The sequence below is a fragment of the Babylonia areolata genome, chromosome 18 (genome assembly GCF_041734735.1).
Source record: "Babylonia areolata isolate BAREFJ2019XMU chromosome 18, ASM4173473v1, whole genome shotgun sequence".
Classification (NCBI taxonomy): Eukaryota; Metazoa; Mollusca; class Gastropoda; order Neogastropoda; family Buccinidae; genus Babylonia; species Babylonia areolata.
In genome coordinates, this window is record NC_134893.1 from 15,660,257 (window position 1) to 15,683,942 (window position 23,686).

The window sequence follows — 23,686 nt, forward strand, 5'->3', positions numbered from 1 at the left end:
CTTTTTTTGACCTGTGACAGATATGCCATAACTCTCTTCTCATGATTTTCTTCTGAACAAATTACTCTATGGCCAAGTATAATACCATTTTTAGAATTCTTTTTTTTTTGGGGGGGGGGGAAGGGGTTGGGGGGGAGCTGTTGGGGGACTTGGGATTTAGATCTTTTTTTTCTGAGTCCAGCACACGCATGCACACAAACACATTCACACAGAAACACATACAGCCACAGATACACACTCTAACACACACATACAGAGAAACACACACAAACATACACACCCCGCTACCCACACAATCACTGCACTCAAACTACACCGTCAACAACTAACAACAGCAGCATGACTCCAGGCACTCATTTCACTGCGACACAGCACATACACATAAACAATCTTTTTTTTTTTAAAGTCCAGCACACACATGCACACAAACACATTCACACAGAAACACACACAATATAATCACTGCACTCAAACTACACCACTAACAACTAACAACAGCAGCATCATGACATAACTACAGACACACATTTCCCCACGACACAACACACACACACACACACACACTCAAACACAAAGGCACTGACGGTGAGGTGGACTGCTTCAGCATGCTGCAGGCCACGCTGATGCCTTCCGACGCCGTTGACTGTCGCAGGGACTCCTGCATCAGCTGTTTCACTAGGGGCTCCAGGCGATTCACGTCCGACATCGCTTCCACACCTGTTGGGACGTGAACGAGAAACAAGACAGAGGATACTTTATCACCACAAAAAGACAAATTGTTGACATATTTGCTGACAAATAGGAGACATGAAAAAAGAGAGAGAAAAAAAAAAACACACACACATACATATGCACACACACACGCATACAAACACATATATATCTATACATAATACACACACACACACACACACACAAACACACACAAACACACACACACACACAGGTACACACAGACAGAATTCAGGTCCTGTTACAAACACTACCCACCAACACAAAACACAACAAGGGGTGGACAGAGGACTGTGTCCCTCCCAGCAAAAAACGCTCCCATGTCCCCAGCTCACCCTGACTGAAGGCATGGGGGTCCACTTTGCCCTGCGACTTGAGGCTGTCCAGGTCCAGGGACGCCTGTCGTCGGCGTGAAGGGGCCTTGTGCTGGGTGTGGGCCTTCAGGAACTGACCGATGACCGACGATAACGATGAGCCGCTGCCCGGCCCCGCCTTGTCCACCATCGTCTGCAGAACCGGCGCCAGTGTGGGGTGCAGCGCCACCTACAAGGGCAAAGAGTTGTGTGTAGAACAGGGAAATCTGTTTCCTAAAATTTAAGTTTAATCTAACATGATTACCATGACCCACTGGTGCAGACTGTGGCAGGGGTCTGTTTCCTGTCCTGTGCAAAGTACTGGTCCTCTGAGGTGATAAAACCGAAAGTAGCTTCACCTTGTGACCTCTTCTAGTACATTACTTCCCTTCTGTGAGCTCATTAAAATAAACAAAAAGTAAACAACATTTTTAATGAATCAGTGCAAAAAAACATACACATCTGACTTAGAAAACAAAGCTCATAGACTGAAATGCAGGAGGAGCAAATGAAGAGCATCATGAAAACAAATTACAGTTCACAATGATTATGTGTTATACTGAATCAACAACCTTCATATGCAAAGGGATATAATTATGTAGTACACTGAATAAATGACATATGGAGGCGAAGGAAGATACATTATATGAAGGAAGATACATTATATTAAATCACTGACTGACAGAAATAAAAGCATTATATGTTATAGGGAATTACTAGTTCAATGTCCTTTCAAGTTTTAACATTTTTGTAACTATTCTTAAAAATCAGTAATCAAATTAGGAAGCAGTTTGCAAGTGGGCTATGTGCCTCTCTAAGTAATAAGCACAAAATCTCCAAAAAATGTCAAAATATAACATTATCAAATGAAAACAACTTTCTTTTTTTTTTTTTTTTTTTTTGCAACAAATCCTACTTCTACATGAAAACAACCATCCCATGTCGTACATCTCGTGTATGCATAATTTTGTGACCTACATCATCACGTTTATGTGTAACTTTTTTAACTAAATCATCGAATTTATGCACAATTTTATGACCTACATCATCAGGTTTATGTTGTTGTTATTTTTGTATTTTGTATTTGTATTGTATTTCGTTTTATCACATCAGATTTCTCTGTGTGAAATTTGGGCTGCTCTCCCCAGGGAGAGCGCGTCGCTACACTACAGCGCCACCCATTTTTTTGTATTTTTTCCTGCGTGCAGTTTTATTTGTTTTTCCTATCGAAGTGGATTTTTCTACAGAATTTTGCCAGGAACAACCCTTTTGTTGCCGTGGGTTCTTTTACGTGTGCTAAATGCATGCTGCATACGGGACCTCGGTTTATCGTCTCATCTGAATGACTAGCGTCCAGACCACCACTCAAGGTCTAGTGGAGGGGGAGAAAATATCGGCGGCTGAACCGTGATTCGAACCAGCGCACTCAGATTCTCTCGCTTCCAAGGCGGACGTGTTACCTCTAGGCCATCACTCCACTCCGTTATGTCTTTTTTTTATAATGAGGCTTACATGTTTGGTGATGAAGGTCCTGAAGACAGGGCAGGACTTGGCTGGCTGCTTCATCAACTGCTGAACAAATTCCTTCCCTTCACCGGCCTCCAGTCGCTGACACACACACACACACCGCAACTTCTTTGTCAGATACATAAATGTCCACATTAGTGTATTTATTCCGTCATTAACATCAATGCATCTATCAAGGTGACGAAAATGTGTCATTCAATGACACACGTTCATGCATACTCATGTATGCTGACACATGCAGGGATGTTCATGGTTGTGATCATGTGCAAAGATGTATTCTGATGTATGTTAGCACACAAAGGAATGTTAACGCAAATGGTCGTGTTGTGTGCATGGAAACCTACACAGAGCACTTACACTGATAATTTCTACATACAAACGTGTATTCATGCATGCGTCCACACACACACACACACACACACACACTCAAATTCAGACGCACACACTTACACCCCAATGTGCATATGCGTGCGCACACACACACACTCACACATGTGCACACACTCACACACACATAGAGGACTGCATATTTTCCAACATACTCACCTGTGCAATGGACTGAAGAAGAGCTGCTGCACTGGCTCCATCAGTTGACAGCACCTGGAGTCAAAATACCACCAGACATTAGCACTCTCCATGCCTTCATTGCACCACCTACACACCACCTATAATTGTCAGCATTCACACACAGACACACACAGACACACACAGAGATACACACACACAAACACACACACACACACACACACACACACACACTGCACTTTTCCTTCAGATAAACACTCTGGTGACAAGAAGCAGATCTTTACACACTGGGATTCAGGGTTCCTTTCCATGTTCTGCCATCCTAACATAGTAACAAAACTGCTCATTTTCATCTGGATAAACAACAAACAGCTTGTGAGGTTTATCCATCAAGACTGGCTTATCAAATGATGAAGATCAATTTGAAACTCAAGATTTTCTCAGTAAACTTTCTTTCACCGCTGACCATAATCTGGAAATCTAAAATAAGATATAAGGAGAATCTGAGAGGTAAATTACTGAGCACAGAGGAATGAGCCAGAAAAAAAATCTTGTTCATATTGCATGGAATTATAAACTTGACCTTCATCCAAGTCTTTTATCAGTTTATGAACCAGTGAATCTACGTATACAGTAAGAAACCAAAGCACTGACAACTAAGCAAGACAACTCTAGGTTCCTACCTTCAACAACTGCTGAAGCAACTTCATAGCTTCTTGTGGCTTTGTCTCTTGACTGAACATCTGAAAATATAACAGCAACCATAGCTTGATAAAGATGGCAATTAAACTTGGCGCAGGAACACAACAATCATACAACACACAGGATTATTATGCTGGAACAGCACTGCTGGCTGTACATGAGCTAACAATGTCACAGTCACTTTTATACCAGTGCAATAAGTATAAGGAAATGATTTTTTTGATTTTTTTTACTGAACCAGAATACATCCCAAGTCATTATCTTCTTTTCATTGGTTGTAACTCCCTTGTTACCACATATTACAAGCGGGCATTTATGTGCACAGCCATTACCCTATTGTGTTTTCATGGTCTGCATAACCCATCAAACACCAGCATGGATGATCTTTAACATGCCAGTGTCGTTTTCTGCCTGTATATCTGCACACCTGTTGATCTTGGAGATCATAAAAACACAAAAAATATCTACCCACAACCCACCAGGCACTGCGATCAGAATTTGAACACAGAACCCACAAAGTCCAACACTTAAACCACTCAGTGGTTGTGGCTGTTGTATGTCACTGCTTACTGTAACTACAGTGGGTTTACCTTGAAGAAATCTGCAGACAGACCAGTGGCGGACACAGGACTCTCAGACTTGACCTGAGGCTTAATGTGGAAGGTGGGGGGGCCCTGTCGGTCCACCTCCATCTTTGTCTCTTCAGATGTGTTTGCTGCAAACCATCAACCGTGCGTCAGGAACAGGGCCACCAGCACTTCACTTAAGGTTAAGGTCCCAAAACCCTTTACAGCCACAGCAGTGGTCAATTCATATTCAGTGTGTCTAGGGGTCAGCATAGGAAGGCAGGGCCCAATCCTCTCCTTCTCCTGCTTTTAATCTTCCCTGACCAAAGTCAGGTACCCATTCACGCCTGTTCACTATGTAATGTTATTCCAGACTAGCAAGGTCTGTCTTACACTCACCCCTGTTCTGGTTGGAACGGCAATGTCAGACCTGCCATCCTCTAAAAACATTTTGGTCTGTCTTACACCCATCACTATTCTGGTTGGAACGGCAATGTCAGACCTGCCATCCTCTAATAACATTTTGGTCTGTCTTACACCCATCACTATTCTTGTTGGAACGCCAATGTCAGACCTGCCATCATCTAATAACATTTTGGTCTGTCTTACACCCATCACTATTCTGGTTGGAACGCCAATGTCAGACCTGCCATCATCTAATAACATTTTGGTCTGTCTTACACCCATCACTATTCTGGTTGGAACGCCAATGTCAGACCTGCCATCCTCGAAAAACATTTTGGTCTGTCTTACACCCATCACTATTCTGGTTGGAACGCCAGTGTCAGACTTGCCATCCTCTAAAAACATTTTGGTCTGTCTTACACCCATCACTATTCTGGTTGGAACGCCAGTGTCAGACCTGCCATCCTCTAAAAACATTTTGGTCTGTCTACACCCATCACTATTCTGGTTGGAACGCCAGTGTCAGACCTGCCATCCTCCAACTAAACTTGACAGTGGCAATTTCATAACCTGAGAGAAGCAAAACTGTGTCAGAGTAGCAGCACCAACACTCACCAGGCCAAACTAATCAAGATTTAAGGATACTTTTAAAAAAGTAATTATTTATCATTCCTCATTCCAGTTACTAGCAATCAAAGGATATGGGAAAAGGCCAAATAAACTGAATGCAGAAAACAAAGTGGGGATGGGGGCTGGGCTGAAAGAAGGAGGGTTTTAGACAAATATTTTTTTTTAATGAAAGCATGTAAATCATATAGATTTATCATCAACAACAAAATATGTAAACCACATCAATCTGCCAAATATCCTTTGCTCACCACCACACACAATTTAAAAAAAATAAAAATGAAAGCTGTGTGCTGGTATAAAATGTTAAGGCAGCCAATACTGATCAGCATATCACTGTTTTATATCTTTCTGATATACAAACATTGACTTTCTCTCTCTAATGCAAACACACTCACCCATACACACACACAAAATGCTGGGAAAAAGTTCCAATACCAGCTCCTGCAACATCAAATGCAATATCAAAGTGCTTAACACCCAACTTTCATGCCCATGTATAACTCTGAAACAAAGCAATGAAAGACAAAACAAATAATAAAAGCAGATATAATAAGACTGGAGAAACTGCAAAGAAAAAAGGGAAGAACAGAGAAGATACTATTTACACAACATGCAGGAAAAAAGTATGGCATTTCCACCTCCTGCAATGAATGCACTTCACATCTACCTTTCACACCCATGCATAACTCTGAAACAAAGCAATGAAAGACAAAACTCATCAATACAAGCAGATATAATACGGCTAGATAATCAAAAACTACAACAACAAAAAAAAAAGGGAAGAACACGGAAGAAGCTATATCCAGACCTGGCATGGTGCCCCCCTCAGTGACCAGCCCATAGAACTTGTCGCCGCCCTGAGCACCCCGCATCCTCTGGATGTGGATGAGGCGGGAGATGTAGGAGGGGTCGTTCATGGCCTGCACAATCTGCATCAGGGTCACAGGGTCAGACTCTGTGGCCGCGTCCAGGTACAGCAGCAGGTGACTCATGCTGCTCACGGGGATGCCGAACGACTGCACGAACAGCAGCATCTGCCGCGGGTCCAGCTCGCTCAGTGCTGCCGGCACAGTGTGAAACACACAGCGTGTTCAGTGGGGTTTGAACCCATTTTACCCCAAGGTAAGGGTTAAGTTATCGCTTTACTCCGTGCATGGGGAGTTTGTTTTTACTCTGTGTTTAGTTATAATAATAACAATGATAATAATAATTATAATAATAAGAGGATAATGGTATGCCCAATCTAATGATACAAAACCTCAGGGCATTTACAATGAAAAGCACAATGACATATAAAAAAAACACATACTAAAAAGACACGCAATACACCTGCACGCACAAATCCTCCCACTCCAGTCCCAACCCACAAACCCACACCCACTCCACACAAGATGTAGACACACACACGCATGCATGCAAGCACACCCTGGCCACTCAAGGTACATGAACATGTGCACATTTCTTCTTCTTCAATCGTGGGCTGCAACACCCATGTTCACTCGTATGTACACGGGTGGGCTTTTAAACTAAAGTGTATGACCATTTTTACCCCACCATCTAGGCAGCCATACTCTGTTTTCAGGGGTGTGCATGCTGGGTATGTTCTTGTTTCCATAACCCACCGAACTCAGACATGGATTAAAGGATGTGCGTATTTGATCTTCTGCTTGCGTATACACACGAAGTGGGTTCAGGCACAAGCAGGTCTGCACATAATGTTGACCTGGGAGATCGGAAAAATCTCCACCCTTTACTCTCCATGTGCCATTACCAAGATTCGAACTCAGGACCCTCAGACTGAAAGTCCAACGCTTTAACCACTCGACTATTACGCCCGTCTATGTGCACGTTCAAAAATAGTAACAATAATAGAAGGAAAAATTAATACAAAATGTAATAGTGAAGACCAAAAAAAAATAGTTACTAATTTGAATAGCTGGAAATAAATGAGTTTTCAAGGAAATTTTGAAAGAAGGGCAAGGAACAGCATAGTGGACAAGAAACGGGGGTGGGTTCCATGAGGAAGAAGCCAGAAAAGAGAAAGTGTGTTTTACATATGATCTGGTTCTGTAGGTGTAGTTAAATGTGCTTTACCGTGTCATATTGGTGAATACATGCACACACATAAGCGAACACAAACACACACATACACCACACACACATTCACACACACATATAGACACACATTCTGCCTCACCCCACACACACACCCTAACCACATACACAAACCCCCACTACACCCACACTCCCCCACACCACATCCACACATACCCGTATCATATCCACACACACACACACACACACACATCCACACCCACCAACACCCACACACCCACACATGCCTGCACCACATCCACACACACCCGCACCACATCCACACACCCCTGCACCACATCCACACACATCCGCACCACATTCACACATATCTGCACCACATCCACACACACCTGCACAACACTCGCACCACATCAACACACACCCGCACTGCATCCATCCACACACACCCGAACCATATCCACACACACACACATCCTCGCACACCACATCCACATACACACCCACATTCACACACACCCGCACTACATTCACACAGACCCACATTTACACACGCCTGCACTACATCCACACACACTCGCACCACATCCACATACACACCTGCACCACATCCACACACACACTCGCACCACATCCACACACACACCTGCACCACATCCACACACACACTCGCACCACATCCACATACACACCTGCACCACATCCACACACACACTCGCACCACATCCACACACACACCTGCACCATATCCACACACACCTGCACCACATCCACACACACTCGCACCACATCCACACACACACCTGCACCACATCCACACACACCTGCACCATATCCACACACACCTGCACCACATCCACACACACACCTGCACCACATCCACACACACCTGCACCATATCCACACACACCTGCACCACATCCACACACACACACCTGCACCACATCCACACACACCCACACACACACCTGCACCACATCCACACACACACCTGCACCACATCCACACACACCCACATCCACACACACACTCGCACCACATCCACACACACACCTGCACCATATCCACACACACCTGCACCACATCCACACACACTCGCACCACATCCACACACACACCTGCACCATATCCACACACACCTGCACCACATCCACACACACTCGCACCACATCCACACACACCCACACCATGTCCACACATGCCTGTACCACATCCACACACACTTGCACCACATCCAAACATGCCTGTACCACATCCACACACACCAGAACCCTCACCAGCCTCCACCAGGCGTGGCTCTGAGGAGCGGATCATGCGCAGCTTGAGCCAGTCAGGGAGCAGCAGGGCCTCTTCGGAGGTGTCCAGCAGGAAGGCCTTGGGCATGCTCTCCTTGCAGGGGAACCAGATCTCCAGCAGGCTCCGGTACATCGCCTGCGTCTTCGGGTCTGCCACAGGAAATCGCAGGGTTCCCACAGTTATCAAAAAAAAAAAAAAATAAGGTCCAAGATTCAAGATCCCAGAGCCTTGTATGGCCATCGTGCCTGCGGATAAATGTATACCTGCCAGCATAACTGCCTGAGACAAGGCAAACTGCCCGAGGGTCAGTGGTATTCAGGAACACTGGAGTCTACCCGCGGGTCTTCAAACCCAAAGGCAAATTTGCCCTTACTACCTGCTAAGGGTGACTGCCTGCAAAGCAGAGGTAAAAATTGTGGATCCTGTAGTAGCGTTGTTTTTGCTGAAAAAAAAAACAGGCGTGCTTTGGGGACAGCACGTATTTTGCTAATTCTCTCAACAATGGAGTGATGGCCTAGAGGTAACGCATCCGCCTAGGAAGTGAGAGAATCTAAGCGCGCTGGTTCGAATCACAGCTCAGCCACCGATATTTTCTCCCCCTCCACTAGACCCTGAGTGGTGGTCTGGACGCTAGTCATTCGGATGAGACGATAAACCGAGGTCCCATGTGCAGCATGCACTTAGCGCACGTAAAAGAACCCACGGCAACAAAAGGGTTGTTCCTGGCAAAATTCTGTAGAAAAATCCACTTCAATAGGAAAAAACAAACAAACTGCACGCAGGGGAAAAAAAAAGAAAAAAAAAAGGGTGGCGCTGTAGTGTAGCGACACGCTCTCCCTAGGGAGAGCAGCCCGAATTTCACATAGAGAAATCTGTTGCGACAAAAAGAGAAATACAAATACAAATACAAATGCTCTGAACTGTGGTGCAGTGAGAAGTAAAAGAGCATACAAAGAAGGAAATCACAGGGATTTTTAGACAATGGGTTAGCTGCCGGAGTGCACCGCTCGTCTTGACCACAAAGATTACACCTTCAAGGTCAACTGTACCTGCAGGTCCCTACCATGTCAAATGTTAACTTAATGCAAAATGAATTTTGTCTTGAATACAGCCTCAGGGCAGTGCACTCATATCCACTGTCACTGTGTCTAGGGCTCAGCAAAATGAAGGTGAGGCCCAATCCTCTATTTCTGCCATTCAAACCTTCCCCCAACCTGTCATGTACCCATTCACAGCCGGGCGGAGAGGGGAAAATCTGAGTAAAGGGCCTTTTGCAAGGACACAACACCACGCTGCGAAAAGTGTGGCCTTGAACCCTGATCACCAGGGGGCGTTGGTTCAGAGGGCCAACCGATTCTGCCAGCATCTCCCTACAGATGGGACCAAACAGAATTCCATTCTTTTTTCCTGGCTTTCTCCAAACCAGGCTGAAAATTTTTCATACTAAACACAAAGCCAAACTGAATAAAAAAAAAAAAAAATAAAAATTGTCTGCTAGGCCACTGGTGAAAGAGATGTGCGTATATCCTGGTTATCGGTATTCAGTCTTCATCAATTTTCATTTGTTTGTTTTTTCAGTGCATTATCAAGCTCTTTATTGTATGGTGCTGGCTGCACGCACATAAAACACACGCTTGCACATGTGTGAGTACACACACACACACACACACACACACACACACACACACACACACACGCGCACACATACACACATATGCACACAAGAACACACACACGCACACAAGTACACATACACACACACATACACAAGCGCACACACACACACACACACACACACACACACACACAAGCACACACACGCACACATGCACACAAGTACACACACACACACACAAACACACACACACACACTGACATATCAAGCAGTCATACCTGTGGGCAGACCATAGGAGAGGATGATGACCATGGCATGTACCACCAGAATGTGCATGGTGGCTGCCTCCCCGGACTTCCACTGCAGGATGATCTGGTCCTGGGTGTTTGACTGAAACAGCAACAACTACACTTTTTTTTCACCAACTAGTCTTTATAATTCATGTGTACTGCACAATAACACTTTCTTTCAGCAACCACTTGTCTTTTTGTTCAATATATATATTGCTCCAGACGGGTGCAACTGCCGAGTGGTTCAAGCCTTGGACTTTCATTCCGCAGATCCCAGGTTCAAATCTCAGTAACGGCGCCTGAAGAGTAAAGGGTGGAGATTTTTCTGATCTCCCAGGTCAATACATGTGCAGACCTGCTTGTGCCTGAACCCCCTTTATGTGTATACACAAGCAGAAGATCAAATATGCATGTTAAAGATCCTGTAATCCATGTCAACGTTTGGTGGGTTATGGAAAATAAAATCATACCCAGCATGCTCACCCCCAAAAACGGAGTATGGCTGCCTACACAGTGGGGTGAAAACAGTCACACATGAAAAAGCCCACTCAGGTACAGGTGAACATGGGAGTTGCAGTCCACGAATGAAGAAGACATTGCACCAAAAAAAAATTTTTCATGCAAAAACTAGTTTTCTTATTGACCATTTATTGCACAATAAAAAAAAAATTCAGCACAAATTGTCTTTTTACAAAATACGTATTGCATGATAAGCAATTATTTTCAGCAACAACTTTGTCTTTTTATTGAATATATATTGCATATAAAAACTTTTTTTCAGCAACTAGCCTTTTTATTGAACACATATTACACGATAAACAGTTTTATTTCAGCAAAAAGTAGTGCTTTTAGTGAATGTGTATTGCATGATAAATGCTATCGTTTCTAATTTGAAAAAAATAAGAGTTTTATCCATGCCAGCAATAATGATTTATGAATTAAAAAGAATGACAGTAAATCTACCAACACACTTCATCCATGCTAGTAACATTTTAACAATTAATGATAAGAACGCCAGTAAATCAGTCAACAAGAAAACCATTATCAAATAACTGACTGGTCTACTATTTCTAGAATCTAAAAAAAGCAACAATAAAAAAAAAGCAATGAAAAACAGCAAATCAAAGAGATGCATCCACTCTAGCAACAACTGGAACACAACAACCTAATAAAAGAAGAATGAAAATAGACATATATCAACAAGAAAAATTATACTAAACCACCAACTCATCCTCTTTAGGAATATTACAACCAGTACCATATAAATTCAATGAAGATTCATCTTGAGATAGACACTGAGTCTCTATTTGTCACTTGACTTTTTGACTGTGATTCTCATACACTGTGTACATAACAGACACCACAAATGCATTTCTGATAACGTAGTATAATTTGTATTTCTTTTTATCACAACAGATTGATCTGTGTGAAATTCAGGCTGCTCTCCCCCAGGGAGAGCATTTTGCTATGCCACAGTGGCACCCATTTTTTAAAAATTTTTTCCTGTGTGCAGTTTTATTTGTTTTTCTTACTGAAATGGATTTTTCTACAGAATTTTGCCAGGAGCAACCCTTTTGTTGCTGTGGGTTCTTTTACAAGCGCTAAGTACATGCCGCACACGGGACCTCGGTTTATTGTCTCATCCGAATGACTAGCGTCCAGACCACCACTCAAGGTCTAGTGAAGGGGGAGAAAATATCAGTAGCTGAACTGTGATTCGAACCAGCATGCTCAGATTCTCTCGCTTCATAGGCGGATGCATTACCTCTAGGCCATCACTCCATGTAGTCTGTGTTCTGTATTTCCTAACCCACAGAACCCCACAGACAAGAGAAAATGAGATAAGACGTGGTGTCACGGCCAACTGGTAAAGCATCTGCCTCGGAAGTGAGAGGTTCAAATCCAACTCTCCAGATTTTTCTCCCCCTCCACTTGACCTCAAGTGGTAGTCTGGATGCTAGTCATTCAGATGAGACGCTAAACTTTGGCCCCATGTACAGCATACACTTAGTGCAGGTAAAAGAACCAAGAGCAAGAAGAGAGTAGTCCCTGGCAAAATTCCAAATAAAAATCCACTTTAATAGCAAAACAAATACACTCACAGATAGAACGAAAAAAAAGAAAGAAAAATGGTGGCACTGCACTGTAGCAATGCACTCTCCGCTGGGAGAACAACCTGAATTTCACACAGAGATACCTGATTTGACAAAAAAGTGATACAAAACAATACAATTCAATAGAACACAGTGCAGTGCAATACAGTACATGTACAGTGCAAGTACAGTGCAGTGCAGAGCAAGTACAGTACAGTGCAGTGCAGTGCAGTACAGTACAGTGCAGTACAGTATAAGTACATTGCAGTGCAGTGCAAATACAGTACAGTACAGTGCAGTGCAGTACAGTACAGTACAGTGCAGTGCAGTGCAGTACAGTACAGTGCAGTGCAGTACAGTGCAGTGCAGTGCAGTGCAGTACAGTGCAGTACAAGTACAAGTACAGTGCAGTGCAGTGCAGTGCAGTGCAGTACAGTGCAGTACAAGTACAGTGCAGTGCAGTGCAGTGCAGTACAGTGCAGTACAAGTACAGTGCAGTGCAGTGCAGTACAGTGCAGTACAAGTACAGTACAGTGCAGTACAGTACAGTGCAGTGCAGTGCAGTACAGTGCAGTACAAGTACAGTGCAGTGCAGTACCGTACAGTACAGTACAGTACAGTGCAGTACAAGTACAGTGCAGTGCAGTGCAGTACAGTACAGTGCAGTGCAGTGCAGTACAGTGCAGTACAGTGCAGTGCAGTAGAGTACAGTGCAGTACCGTACAGTACAGTACAGTACAGTACAGTACAGTGCAGTGCAGTAGAGTACAGTGCAGTACCGTACAGTACAGTGCAGTGCAGTACAGTGCAGTGCAGTACAGTACAGTGCAGTACAGTGCAGTGCAGTGCAGTGCAGTACAGTGCAGTACAGTGCAGTGCAGTAGAGTACGGTGCAGTACAGTACAGTACAGTACAGTACAGTACAGTACAGTACAGTGCAGTGCAGTGCAGTACAGTGCAGTACAGTGCAGTGCAGTAGAGTACAGTGCAGTACAGTACAGTACAGTACAGTACAGTACAGTGCAGTGCAGTAGAGTACAGTGCAGTACCGTACAGTACAGTGCAGTGCAGTACAGTGCAGTGCAGTACAGTACAGTGCAGTACCGTACAGTACAGTGCAGTGCAGTACAGTACAGTGCAGTACCGTACAGTACAGTGCAGTGCAGTACTGTGCAGTGCAGTGCAGTACAGTACAGTACAGTACCGTACAGTGCAGTGCAGTACAGTGCAGTGCAGTACAGTACAGTACAGTACAGTACAGTACAGTGCAGTAGAGTACAGTGCAGTGCAGTAGAGTACAGTGCAGTGCAGTACAGTACAAGTACAGTGCAGTGCAGTGCAGTGCAGTACAGTACAGTACAATATAGTATAGTACAGTACAGTGCAGTGAAGTAAAGTACAAGTACAATGCAGTAGAGTACTGTACAGTAGAGTAGAGTAGAGTACAGTAGAGTACAGTACAGTACAGTACAGTGCAGTGTAGTGCAGTGCAGTACAGTACAATATAGTATAGTACAGTACAGTGCAGTACAGTGCAGTGCAGTACAGTAAAGTACAAGTACAATGCAGTACAGTACAGTGCAGTACAGTACAGTACAGTACAATGCAGTGCAGTGCAGTGCAGTGCAGTACAGTACAGTACAGTTCAGTACATTATAGCAAAGTACAGCACAGTACAGTACAGTATAGCACAGTACAGTACAGTACAGTACAGTACAGTACAGTACAATGCAGCACAGTACTTTCCAAACACAAGGAAAACCCTACGCACATACCCATGAGTACTCTCCCTTCTCCTGGCGCCGGGCCTTGGACAGGTACGTGTAGAAGAGCAGCAGGAAGGCCTCCTGGCTGCGGTCATAGTCCACGCTGTGCTCCGTCGGCAGGTCCGGCAGGATGTGGGTCATCACAGAGTTCCGCTCCACGATCAGCTGACTCACGTCCTGCATGATGATAATGATAATGATAATCATTCCCAGTTTAGAATGCCTTTGCAAAATGAGCACAAAATCTGCCAAAAAGCTGTGCCTATAACAGCACACTTTTTTCTTATTTTTTTTTTTTTATCAAAACCATCCATATCCATTTATCTGACCAACTAATAAACTGTTTCACTCTTTGTGTTCTTCCTGCATTTTGGGGCTGCAAGTCCCATGTTCACTCACATGTAGAAGTTTCATGTGTATGATCATTTTTAGCCTGCCATTCTGGCAGCCATAACATGTTTTTCTGGGGGTGTGGGGGAGTGGGAGGTATTCATGCCAGGCGTGTTCATGCTTCTCACATCACAACCACTGCATGTTTTGTTCGAGTTTCACAGGGTTCTGTCTCAGGTCCCACACTCTTCATCATGTGCACCAAACCTCTTCATACACTCATCCAAAGTCACTTTGTTTCCAATCAATCTTTCGCAGACGTCACCCTACAGAAATACGTCAAACCATGAAGACTTTACAGTCATGCATCACAGATGTCAAATCATGGATGATAATAAAACTAAATGATAATAAAACAGAGGCACTTCTCATTCACTCAAAGCGCTCTTTTTCTGACTTGCCAAAGCCTTCATCTATCCTGGTAGGAACCTTAGACGTATCTTTCTCAGTATCTGCATGCAATCTAGGGTACTTGCTTTCAGATGACATGACACTTGACATACACATCAACCACATTTGTAGGTTAGCGTATGCAGCACTCCGTCAGATCAGCTCCATTCACCAATATTTAACCACAGAAACCACCAAGACTTTGGTTTGTACTTTTGTTCTATCTAGATTAGATTATGGAAATGCTCTTCTTGTTGGCTGCCCCCTAACACTGTGATGACAAACTTAAAAAAGTTCAAAACTCTGCGACAGGACTCGCTCTAAAAGTTAAGAAACATTAACACATCACTCCCCTACTCGCTTCCCTTCACTGGCTCCCCATTCAAGCATGAATACAATACAAACCCTCAGTCCTCTGTCACAATTTCTTCACTGATTCTTGTCCTGTCTATCTTTCGGATCTACTTTCTGTCTATTCACCATCCAGACAATTCCATTCTTCAAATGACAAGCACACACTGTCTATTCCAAAGATTCGTACAAAAATTTATTGTGAACGTTCCTTTTCTTTTATCGTACCTAAACAGTGTAATTGTGGGTCACACCACCATTACACCCCAACACCTGCATTCAAGACAGCACTCAAAACACACCTTTTCCATCTGTATACGCTTGCTGTAATCTTATTGCTGGATGTGCTCTTTGTGTTGATTGTATGCATTTGTGATGATTTTGGTGTGTTTTTTGTGATGCCTGGTTCCTTGGTGTTTATTTTTGACTATGGTGAATGTGATGTGCTTTGTTTTGCTGTGATTTGTGCTTGTGTGATTTGAGACTGTGATGCTGTCTGTGTTGATTTACATATTTTTATGTCACTTATTCTTAAATATTTTAGTCAAAGTCACATGAGACTGGGTTGACCTTGTACATATTTTATGTCACTCAGTCTTAACTTTGTTCATTTCATTGCAAAGTGCAGTGAGCCCCATCTGACAAGTGGGTACAGCACTATATAAACCTGCATTTTATTCTTATTCTTCTTATCATTATTACTATATTATGTTTCCAGAACCAACTGAATGCTGACACAGACAATGGAACACTTAATGTGCACATGTCAACTTTTGTGTACACACATGAGGGAGTAAGACACTTGCATGTCTGCACAAATGTCGACTTGATAGGTATGAGAAACCAGTTGTAACTCTTTATCCACCACACTCTGATAATGGGCCCGAACCCAGGACCCATACACTGAAAGTCCTATGCTTTATCTATTGCAACTGTCCTCACTGGCAACTAATCTCCTGCCAAATCTGTAGCCAGAATTACTGCAGACTGTTTTCTTTCCTTCATACCTGACAGTCAGGAAACAACTTCCCTTTTTTTCATATTCTCCAATTGTCCCTATTCGTTTGTTTGTTTATAATCCAACCATGTGTCTGCCTGATGAATTAAAATGTATCATCCTATCTATCTTGCTGTAAGTCAGTATTTGCACATCAATGTATCTGCTGTCTATCTGCATGCCATATCTCACTATAAGTCAGTATTTGTGCATCAATGTTATATCTGCTGTCTGCATGCTATATCTCACTATAAGTCAGTATTTGCACATCAATGTTATCTCTGCTGTCTGTCTGTATGCTATCCATGACACCGATCATGAAGTCTTTCCATGCCACGATCAAGGGAACTACCCTCACCAGTGCCAGATCGTCCAGGATGTGCAGACTCTGGTCCATGGCATGCAGGGACAGGAAGATGATGTAGCTGTTGATCAGCTGAGGGTCTGTCTCCACCTGGCAGGCCTACACACAGATGAAACAGGTAACTGGAACACCTGACAGGTATACACACAGAAAAAAAAAATCATGTAACAGGAACACCCGACAGGTATACACACAGAAAAAAAAAATCATGTAACTGGAACACCTGACAGGTATACACACAGAAAAAAAAATCATGTAACTGGAACACGTGACAGGTATACACACAGAAAAAAAAAATCATGTAACTGGAACACCTGACAGGTATACACACAGAAAATCAGGTAATTGAAACACCTGACAGGCCCACACACAGAAAACACAGGCAACTGGATACCTGACTCCCACCACCATCTGAACTGTCTGAGCGCCTCATGCAGCTGGGCCTTGACACAAGCACAAACACACACACATATACACACAAACATACACACAAACACACACACATATACACAAAAACACACACACACACAAACACACATCTCCCAGCACTCCTCCAACTTCACACTGCAGATCAACAAACCCCTGACCCAACAACTCTCTCACTCCCACCGTCAGTCGGCTCTACGCAGGTAGGCAGCCTGTTGTGCAAATGACCCCATGTTTGTAAAGTGCTTAGAGCTTGAGTCTCTGACCGAGGATAGGCACAAGATAAGTATCCATATCATCATCATATCATCTGACCTGTCTGAGTGCCTCACACAGCTGGGCCTTGACGTGGGGGAACATGGGCAGGGACGGCATGTGCTTCAGCAGCCAGTCGTGAGGATTCCTCCTGCTCTGACTGCTCTCCCCTTCCACCTCCATGGGCTCCTCCTCACCGCCACCAGGCTGCGTTATCACCATGGACAACCCCTGCAACCACGCCGCATGGAAAACATGATGGAATCCTGACTGAATGACACAGGGTACTAATGATGAGTGCCTAATGGCAGCTGTTACTCAGCTCTACCCAGGTAGGCAGCCTGTTGTGCAACTGAGTCCATGTTTGTTAAGCCCTTACAGTTTGGTCTCTGACTGAAGATAGGCACTATATAGGTATCAATAATAATCATAATAACAATAATAATCATAATATTGTCTTTTTCATCTAATCTCTGCACTCATCTCTTTCAAGTCTGGCCTTTAAACCTACCTTTTTCTTAACTGCCCCCCATCCCCACCACTCCCTCTTCCCGGTCCAGTTTCCTTATCTATACACATGTATTTAATGGAAACAAAACAACAGAAAGCAATTTGGATGACATCATAAATGCTTAAATGGGAAAAGCAAGGAATGATTCCGAAGTTTTCTTTACTTTAAAAAATACCAAACACCTTTCTCATTTTTTCACATCTAAAAACTAAGATAAAACAAAACGAATCACTTCTATTTTCATTGCAGAAATCTCCAGAAGTGGCAACATGTGGCATCACAGAACACTTGCCAAGCATGCAGGACAAGCACTATTTCATACTGTACAGGTTCTGACAAAGCTGGAAAGCCAGGATCCCTCTCTCTCAATGTGTCTCTCTCAGAGGGAAACAGTCCAGAGATTGTCTTTAGTGGGAAGAACAGGTCAGCCCGGGAGGTAAAGTCTGTCCGTAACACTGTATGCAGTGTGACTGTACAGACCAGAAAGTGAGTGCTAGTCTGTGCCTCATTTCACTGGTCTGAACGCTGTTTCTCTCTTCTTATGCCCTCAACAAATGATACATTTGTCTTTTATTATCTTTTTTTTTCCTTCACTTGTAACTTTTCTATAAAAACCAATTTTAGCGACTGCTTTCACATATTTCTAACAGCAGCAATTTCTTTCCATGTTCATGTACATATTCTTATTTTCAGACTGTATAATTATCTGACAAGATACACATTGGGTGCCTGGTCTGCTCAGCTGCTCACACTGAAAAGGTTGTGAGTCTGAATTTCAAACAAGCCCAACATAAAAACTAGCATTTTCACTGCCAATCTTAATGTGTTGTTGTCATTGTGGTGGTGTCAGTGTAATGTTACATGGCTCTCCTTCCTCCATTCCACATTCCTTATCAGTCATATCACAAGAGGTGGGTGTTGACATTAAATCCAAATGTATCACAAATTGCCAACTTGAAAACAACTTGATCTTGATGGCAACAAAGCCATTTAGCTGCACATCACATCTAGTTTGTTCATTCAATTAAAAAAAAAAATCTGCATATCACATCCTTTTCAATCATACAATAACAATTCTGAATGTCACATCCTATTTGCTCACAGAATAAAAATCAACAGAAAAACACCAGTTCCCTCATGCCAACCCGTCATGGGGAGGGAAGTGGCAGAATGGCCAAGATGTTTATCTGCAAATACAGGGTTCATGAGTGTCTGGTTTTGATTCCTGGTCTCACCCTAACTCCCAAGTTTGACTGGAAAATCATACTGACTGTCTGGTCATTCAGATGAAATGATAAACAGAGGTCCCGCGTGCAGCACGCACTTGGCGCGTTGGAAAAAAAAAAACAAACTCACAGCAACAAAAGAAATCCACCCTGATAGGTAAACAAATAGGCCAATTAGGTAAACAAATAGATGCATGCACTTAGGGCCTGACTAAGAGCATTGCGTTATGCTGCTGGTCAGGCATCTGCCTAGCAGATGTGGTGTAGTGTATACGGATTTGTCCAAACGCGGTGATGTCTCCTGGAGAAACAAACTGAACCAGCCCTTGTGCCACGCTGACCTTGATGGCCTGCTGTCGGGTGGCCACTTGGCTGGAGGCGAGGCGCTGCAGGAAGTAGGTGAGGACGTCAAACATGGTGGTCGTGCTGTCCGGGGAACTGTGCACCAACTCCTGCAGCTCGCTCAGCAACTGCCGGTGCTTGCGAATCCGCTGTCACACACACACAGTGATCACGGCGTCAGTGTTGTAAACAATGTCGTACTCACATTAATCACAGCATTAGTATCGTATGCAGTGTTATATACACAGTAATCATGGTGTCAGTGTTGTACACAATGTCATACACACAGTGCATCATGGTGTCAGTGTTGTACACAATGTCATACACACAGTGCATCATGACATCAGTGTCGTACACGATGTCTTACACACAGTGATCATGGCTTCAGGGTCGTTCACAATGTTGTATATACAGTGACCATGGCGTCAGTGTCATGCACAATGTTGAACATACATTCATCATAGCATCGGTGTCATACACAATATCGTACATGGATTGATCATGGCGTCAGTGTCGAACACAAAGAGATCAATGCGTCAGTGTCATACACAATGCTGTACACACACTGATCATGGTATCAGTATCACACACAATCAATGTCGTACACACACTGATCATGGTGTCAGTGTCATTCACAATGTCATGCACATACACATGATAATCATGGTGTCAGATTTGTACACACCATGTCTTACACATACAGTCATCGTGGCCTTAGTGTCTTATACAATGTTGTACACACAATAATCATGTCAGGTCACAACACAAGGTTGTACACACAGCAATCATGATGTCAGGTCACAACACAATGTTGTACACACAGTAATCATGATCTTAGGTCACAACACAATGTTGTACACACAGTAATCATGATGTCAGGTCACAACACAATGTTGTACACACAGTAATCATGATCTTAGGTCACAACACAATGTCATACATACCGTTATCATGATGGCAGGTCACAACACAAAGTCGTACACAATCATGACGTCAGGTCATAACATATCATACACACAGTCATCATGTTAGGTCACACCAGAATATACATACAGTGACCATGGCATAAGGTCACAACACCATGCCATACACACACTGACAGTGATCGCAATACACAACATACCATCCTACACAAACACAACGTCTCACATGTATTACTGATGTAAGCCTTGCACGCCAAATGTCATTGGTAAATGCGTTGTAAAGTTATGTATCCCAGAGGCTGAAATAAAACATGCTGAGAGAAGGCTCCTTAGATACATGAAAACAGTACTGGCCGCCTTGATGCAACAGTGATAGTGATCAAAACATAAAACTCTCTCACAAACACACAGTGATGACGATAGTAATACACAACACACAACTATACATACAATGTCAATAATGCACATACACTGCCATAAACACAGTGATAAAGATCGCTATACACACACACTGCACAGACACAGTGATAATGACCATAATACACAACACACTTACGGGCACAGTGGTAACCACAGCACACAACACACTGCCATACACACAGAGATATAATGTTCGTAACACAAGTGACGCTGGGGTGCCATACAAAATAACTGTTCACCAGATCCCTCCAGCTCTGTTGGCTGTGGGTCAAAACTTGGGTCTAAACAACTGGTCCCCACCCCCCTTCAACCCCTCCCCCCCACACCCCCTCCAAAAAAAAAACTACCACTCCCTGAGAGAAAAACCACTTTCCTTTACAACAATTTTCAGAATACCACCACCCAACTTGGACCCAAAAACCCCTCACCAGTTTCAGCCGGTGTCTCTCCGCCTTGTTGGTCTCCTCATCCCCATGATCGGGCAGCGCGATCTCCCGTGGGTCATGCAGGAGAAACTCGCACAGGCACTGCACAGGCAGCATGTGCAGTGACCCCTCACTTGCCTCCACCAGTTCAGCCAACCACGACATGGACTTGGACGTTCCCTGCAACATAGGCTTCATCAAGTATTTCTTCTCCTCCTTTCTCTTTTCCCCAACAATGTGTTCAGCCCGTCAAGTTAATAATGGGCAATAATCCCAAATGCACAGGAAAGCACTGCCCCCAGCTTTTTCCACCTGAAAATGATTATCCTTTATTTTTCAGTTTTTAGCATTACTGGTAAATTCTGTGCATTTCTTGCTCAAGCAAACTGAAGGTAACTATATATGCATAGCATATTCTACTTTAATTAAGAAAATAAAATCATCAGGACATGGATTTACTACTGTGTCCGCATACTCTAAATCACTCACTGAGCCTTTCTACTTTGTGGTTTGTTGTCCAGGTTGGACTCTTAGGATTTTTTAAAGACAGAAGTCTAACAGACAGAAAAGTAACAGAAGCTGATTGACCCAAGAGTGTGCTTTAATTCTTTCTAATATAACCACAATGCTAATTGACAGGCAACAGGCATCTTTCTGCTAAGTGCTGGTACAGAGACTCCAAAAACAAGTTCATATCATGTACCAGCACACAAGCAAGCACAAACAGACATGGCTTCTCAACCAAACAAACCTGACTCTTCTCCAACTAGCATAAGTTTCTTATCTCACATTTTGAACGAAGTAATGATTAATAAATACTTCTTTATAAGTTGCACAATATTACTGATTTTCTCCCTGTGGAAATAAAAACCAAGTCAAACTAAAACTGATCTGCCAAACTGTAGAAAGTAAGACTTAAATTTATCTGCCAAACTTTCTGATCTTATTTCATTCTTGGAGAGATGAAAAGATGTCCAAGGGGACTTTCCAAACCTGTTTCTGGATGATGTCCAACAGAAAATCTGGTTTTCGACTTCGACATAGCATCTGTCCAATCTTGTACATGCTGTTGAGTTGGCTGAATGAGTCAAGCACATTTTGAGGGGCGGTACGAGGGATGCCACTGTAACATAGCAAGTGATGTTATCATGATACATAGCATGTACATGACACAATCATCCACTACAGGACATACATTCACAAGATGCAAGTTTTCTTAAGCTCATAATACATGAGCAAAACTCATCCAGATCACCATAATTAATACAATCTGTGTTGTTGGCAGCTACATCAAAAGATTTGTGGAACAGGTTTTTTCAGGATGGATCTGTTGAGTTGCTACTTTCCGAACAAAACAAGTGTGACAAGGCAGAAGAAAAGAGCACACATTGGGACAAGAAGATTGTAAAGATGGAAACTGACAGTGAAGCAAAGTGACCACAAGACAGAGAGAGAACAAACAGGACAGTCTGTGACCCCATTAGGAGACCCTGCATTTATTTCTGAGTCAATCTTTTCAAAATCACATCATAGCACATTGTACTTTTTCCTGTGAATTTTTTTTTAAAATCATATCACAGCATGCTGTCAAACATATACACGTGTGTCTTCAGCTGACTGTAAAATCTGTACAGCCCTGCATTTAATGTCACTTCTGTGGTGTTCATCTAACCTACCTACCTTTATGCAGAACATGCATCTTCTATTGACAGTAACATCAGCACAGCCACGCATTAAATATTACTTCTGTGTTGTTCATCTAACCTACCTACCTTTATGCAGAACATGCATCTTCTATTGACAGTAACATCAGCACAGTCCCGCAGCAAATGTTACTTCTGTGGTGTTCAGAAACGTTTGCTAAGTTTCAGCACAGGCTGCCTGACAGAGAATGAGGACTTACCAGGGGTCGAGAGAAACCAGCTGATGCACCAGGTGACTGGTCTGCTGGGTGATGGTCGATCCCGCCAGGTGACTCTCAAACTCCAGGATCTTGGGAATCTCCTGCTGGATCACCTGAAACATCATCACGCAACATGCTGATAAAAAAAGCTTCACCATTTGTATACATTCAACTGCCAGGTAGTTTCCTCATCAATGATGAACTTTTT

General features: G+C 43.3%; 1 protein-coding gene across 3 annotated transcripts in view; it reads right to left on the reverse strand.

Moving 5' to 3' along the window:
• The window catches only part of LOC143292508 (integrator complex subunit 1-like), a 59,979-nt gene that overhangs the window by 18,541 nt on the left and 17,752 nt on the right, over positions 1–23,686 (reverse strand). For all 3 annotated transcript variants that reach the window (XM_076602858.1, XM_076602857.1, XM_076602856.1), the window contains exons 19-34: positions 23,479–23,591; positions 22,569–22,698; positions 21,579–21,755; positions 19,807–19,956; positions 17,789–17,959; positions 17,042–17,146; positions 14,565–14,732; positions 10,685–10,796; positions 8,773–8,940; positions 6,249–6,500; positions 4,430–4,554; positions 3,821–3,880; positions 3,159–3,212; positions 2,598–2,693; positions 1,068–1,275; positions 585–717 (exon numbers count right to left, since the gene is read on the reverse strand). In XM_076602858.1, the coding sequence (XP_076458973.1) occupies positions 585–717; positions 1,068–1,275; positions 2,598–2,693; positions 3,159–3,212; positions 3,821–3,880; positions 4,430–4,554; positions 6,249–6,500; positions 8,773–8,940; positions 10,685–10,796; positions 14,565–14,732; positions 17,042–17,146; positions 17,789–17,959; positions 19,807–19,956; positions 21,579–21,755; positions 22,569–22,698; positions 23,479–23,591 (2,222 nt within the window). The remainder of the gene's footprint in view (positions 1–584; positions 718–1,067; positions 1,276–2,597; positions 2,694–3,158; positions 3,213–3,820; positions 3,881–4,429; positions 4,555–6,248; positions 6,501–8,772; positions 8,941–10,684; positions 10,797–14,564; positions 14,733–17,041; positions 17,147–17,788; positions 17,960–19,806; positions 19,957–21,578; positions 21,756–22,568; positions 22,699–23,478; positions 23,592–23,686) is intronic.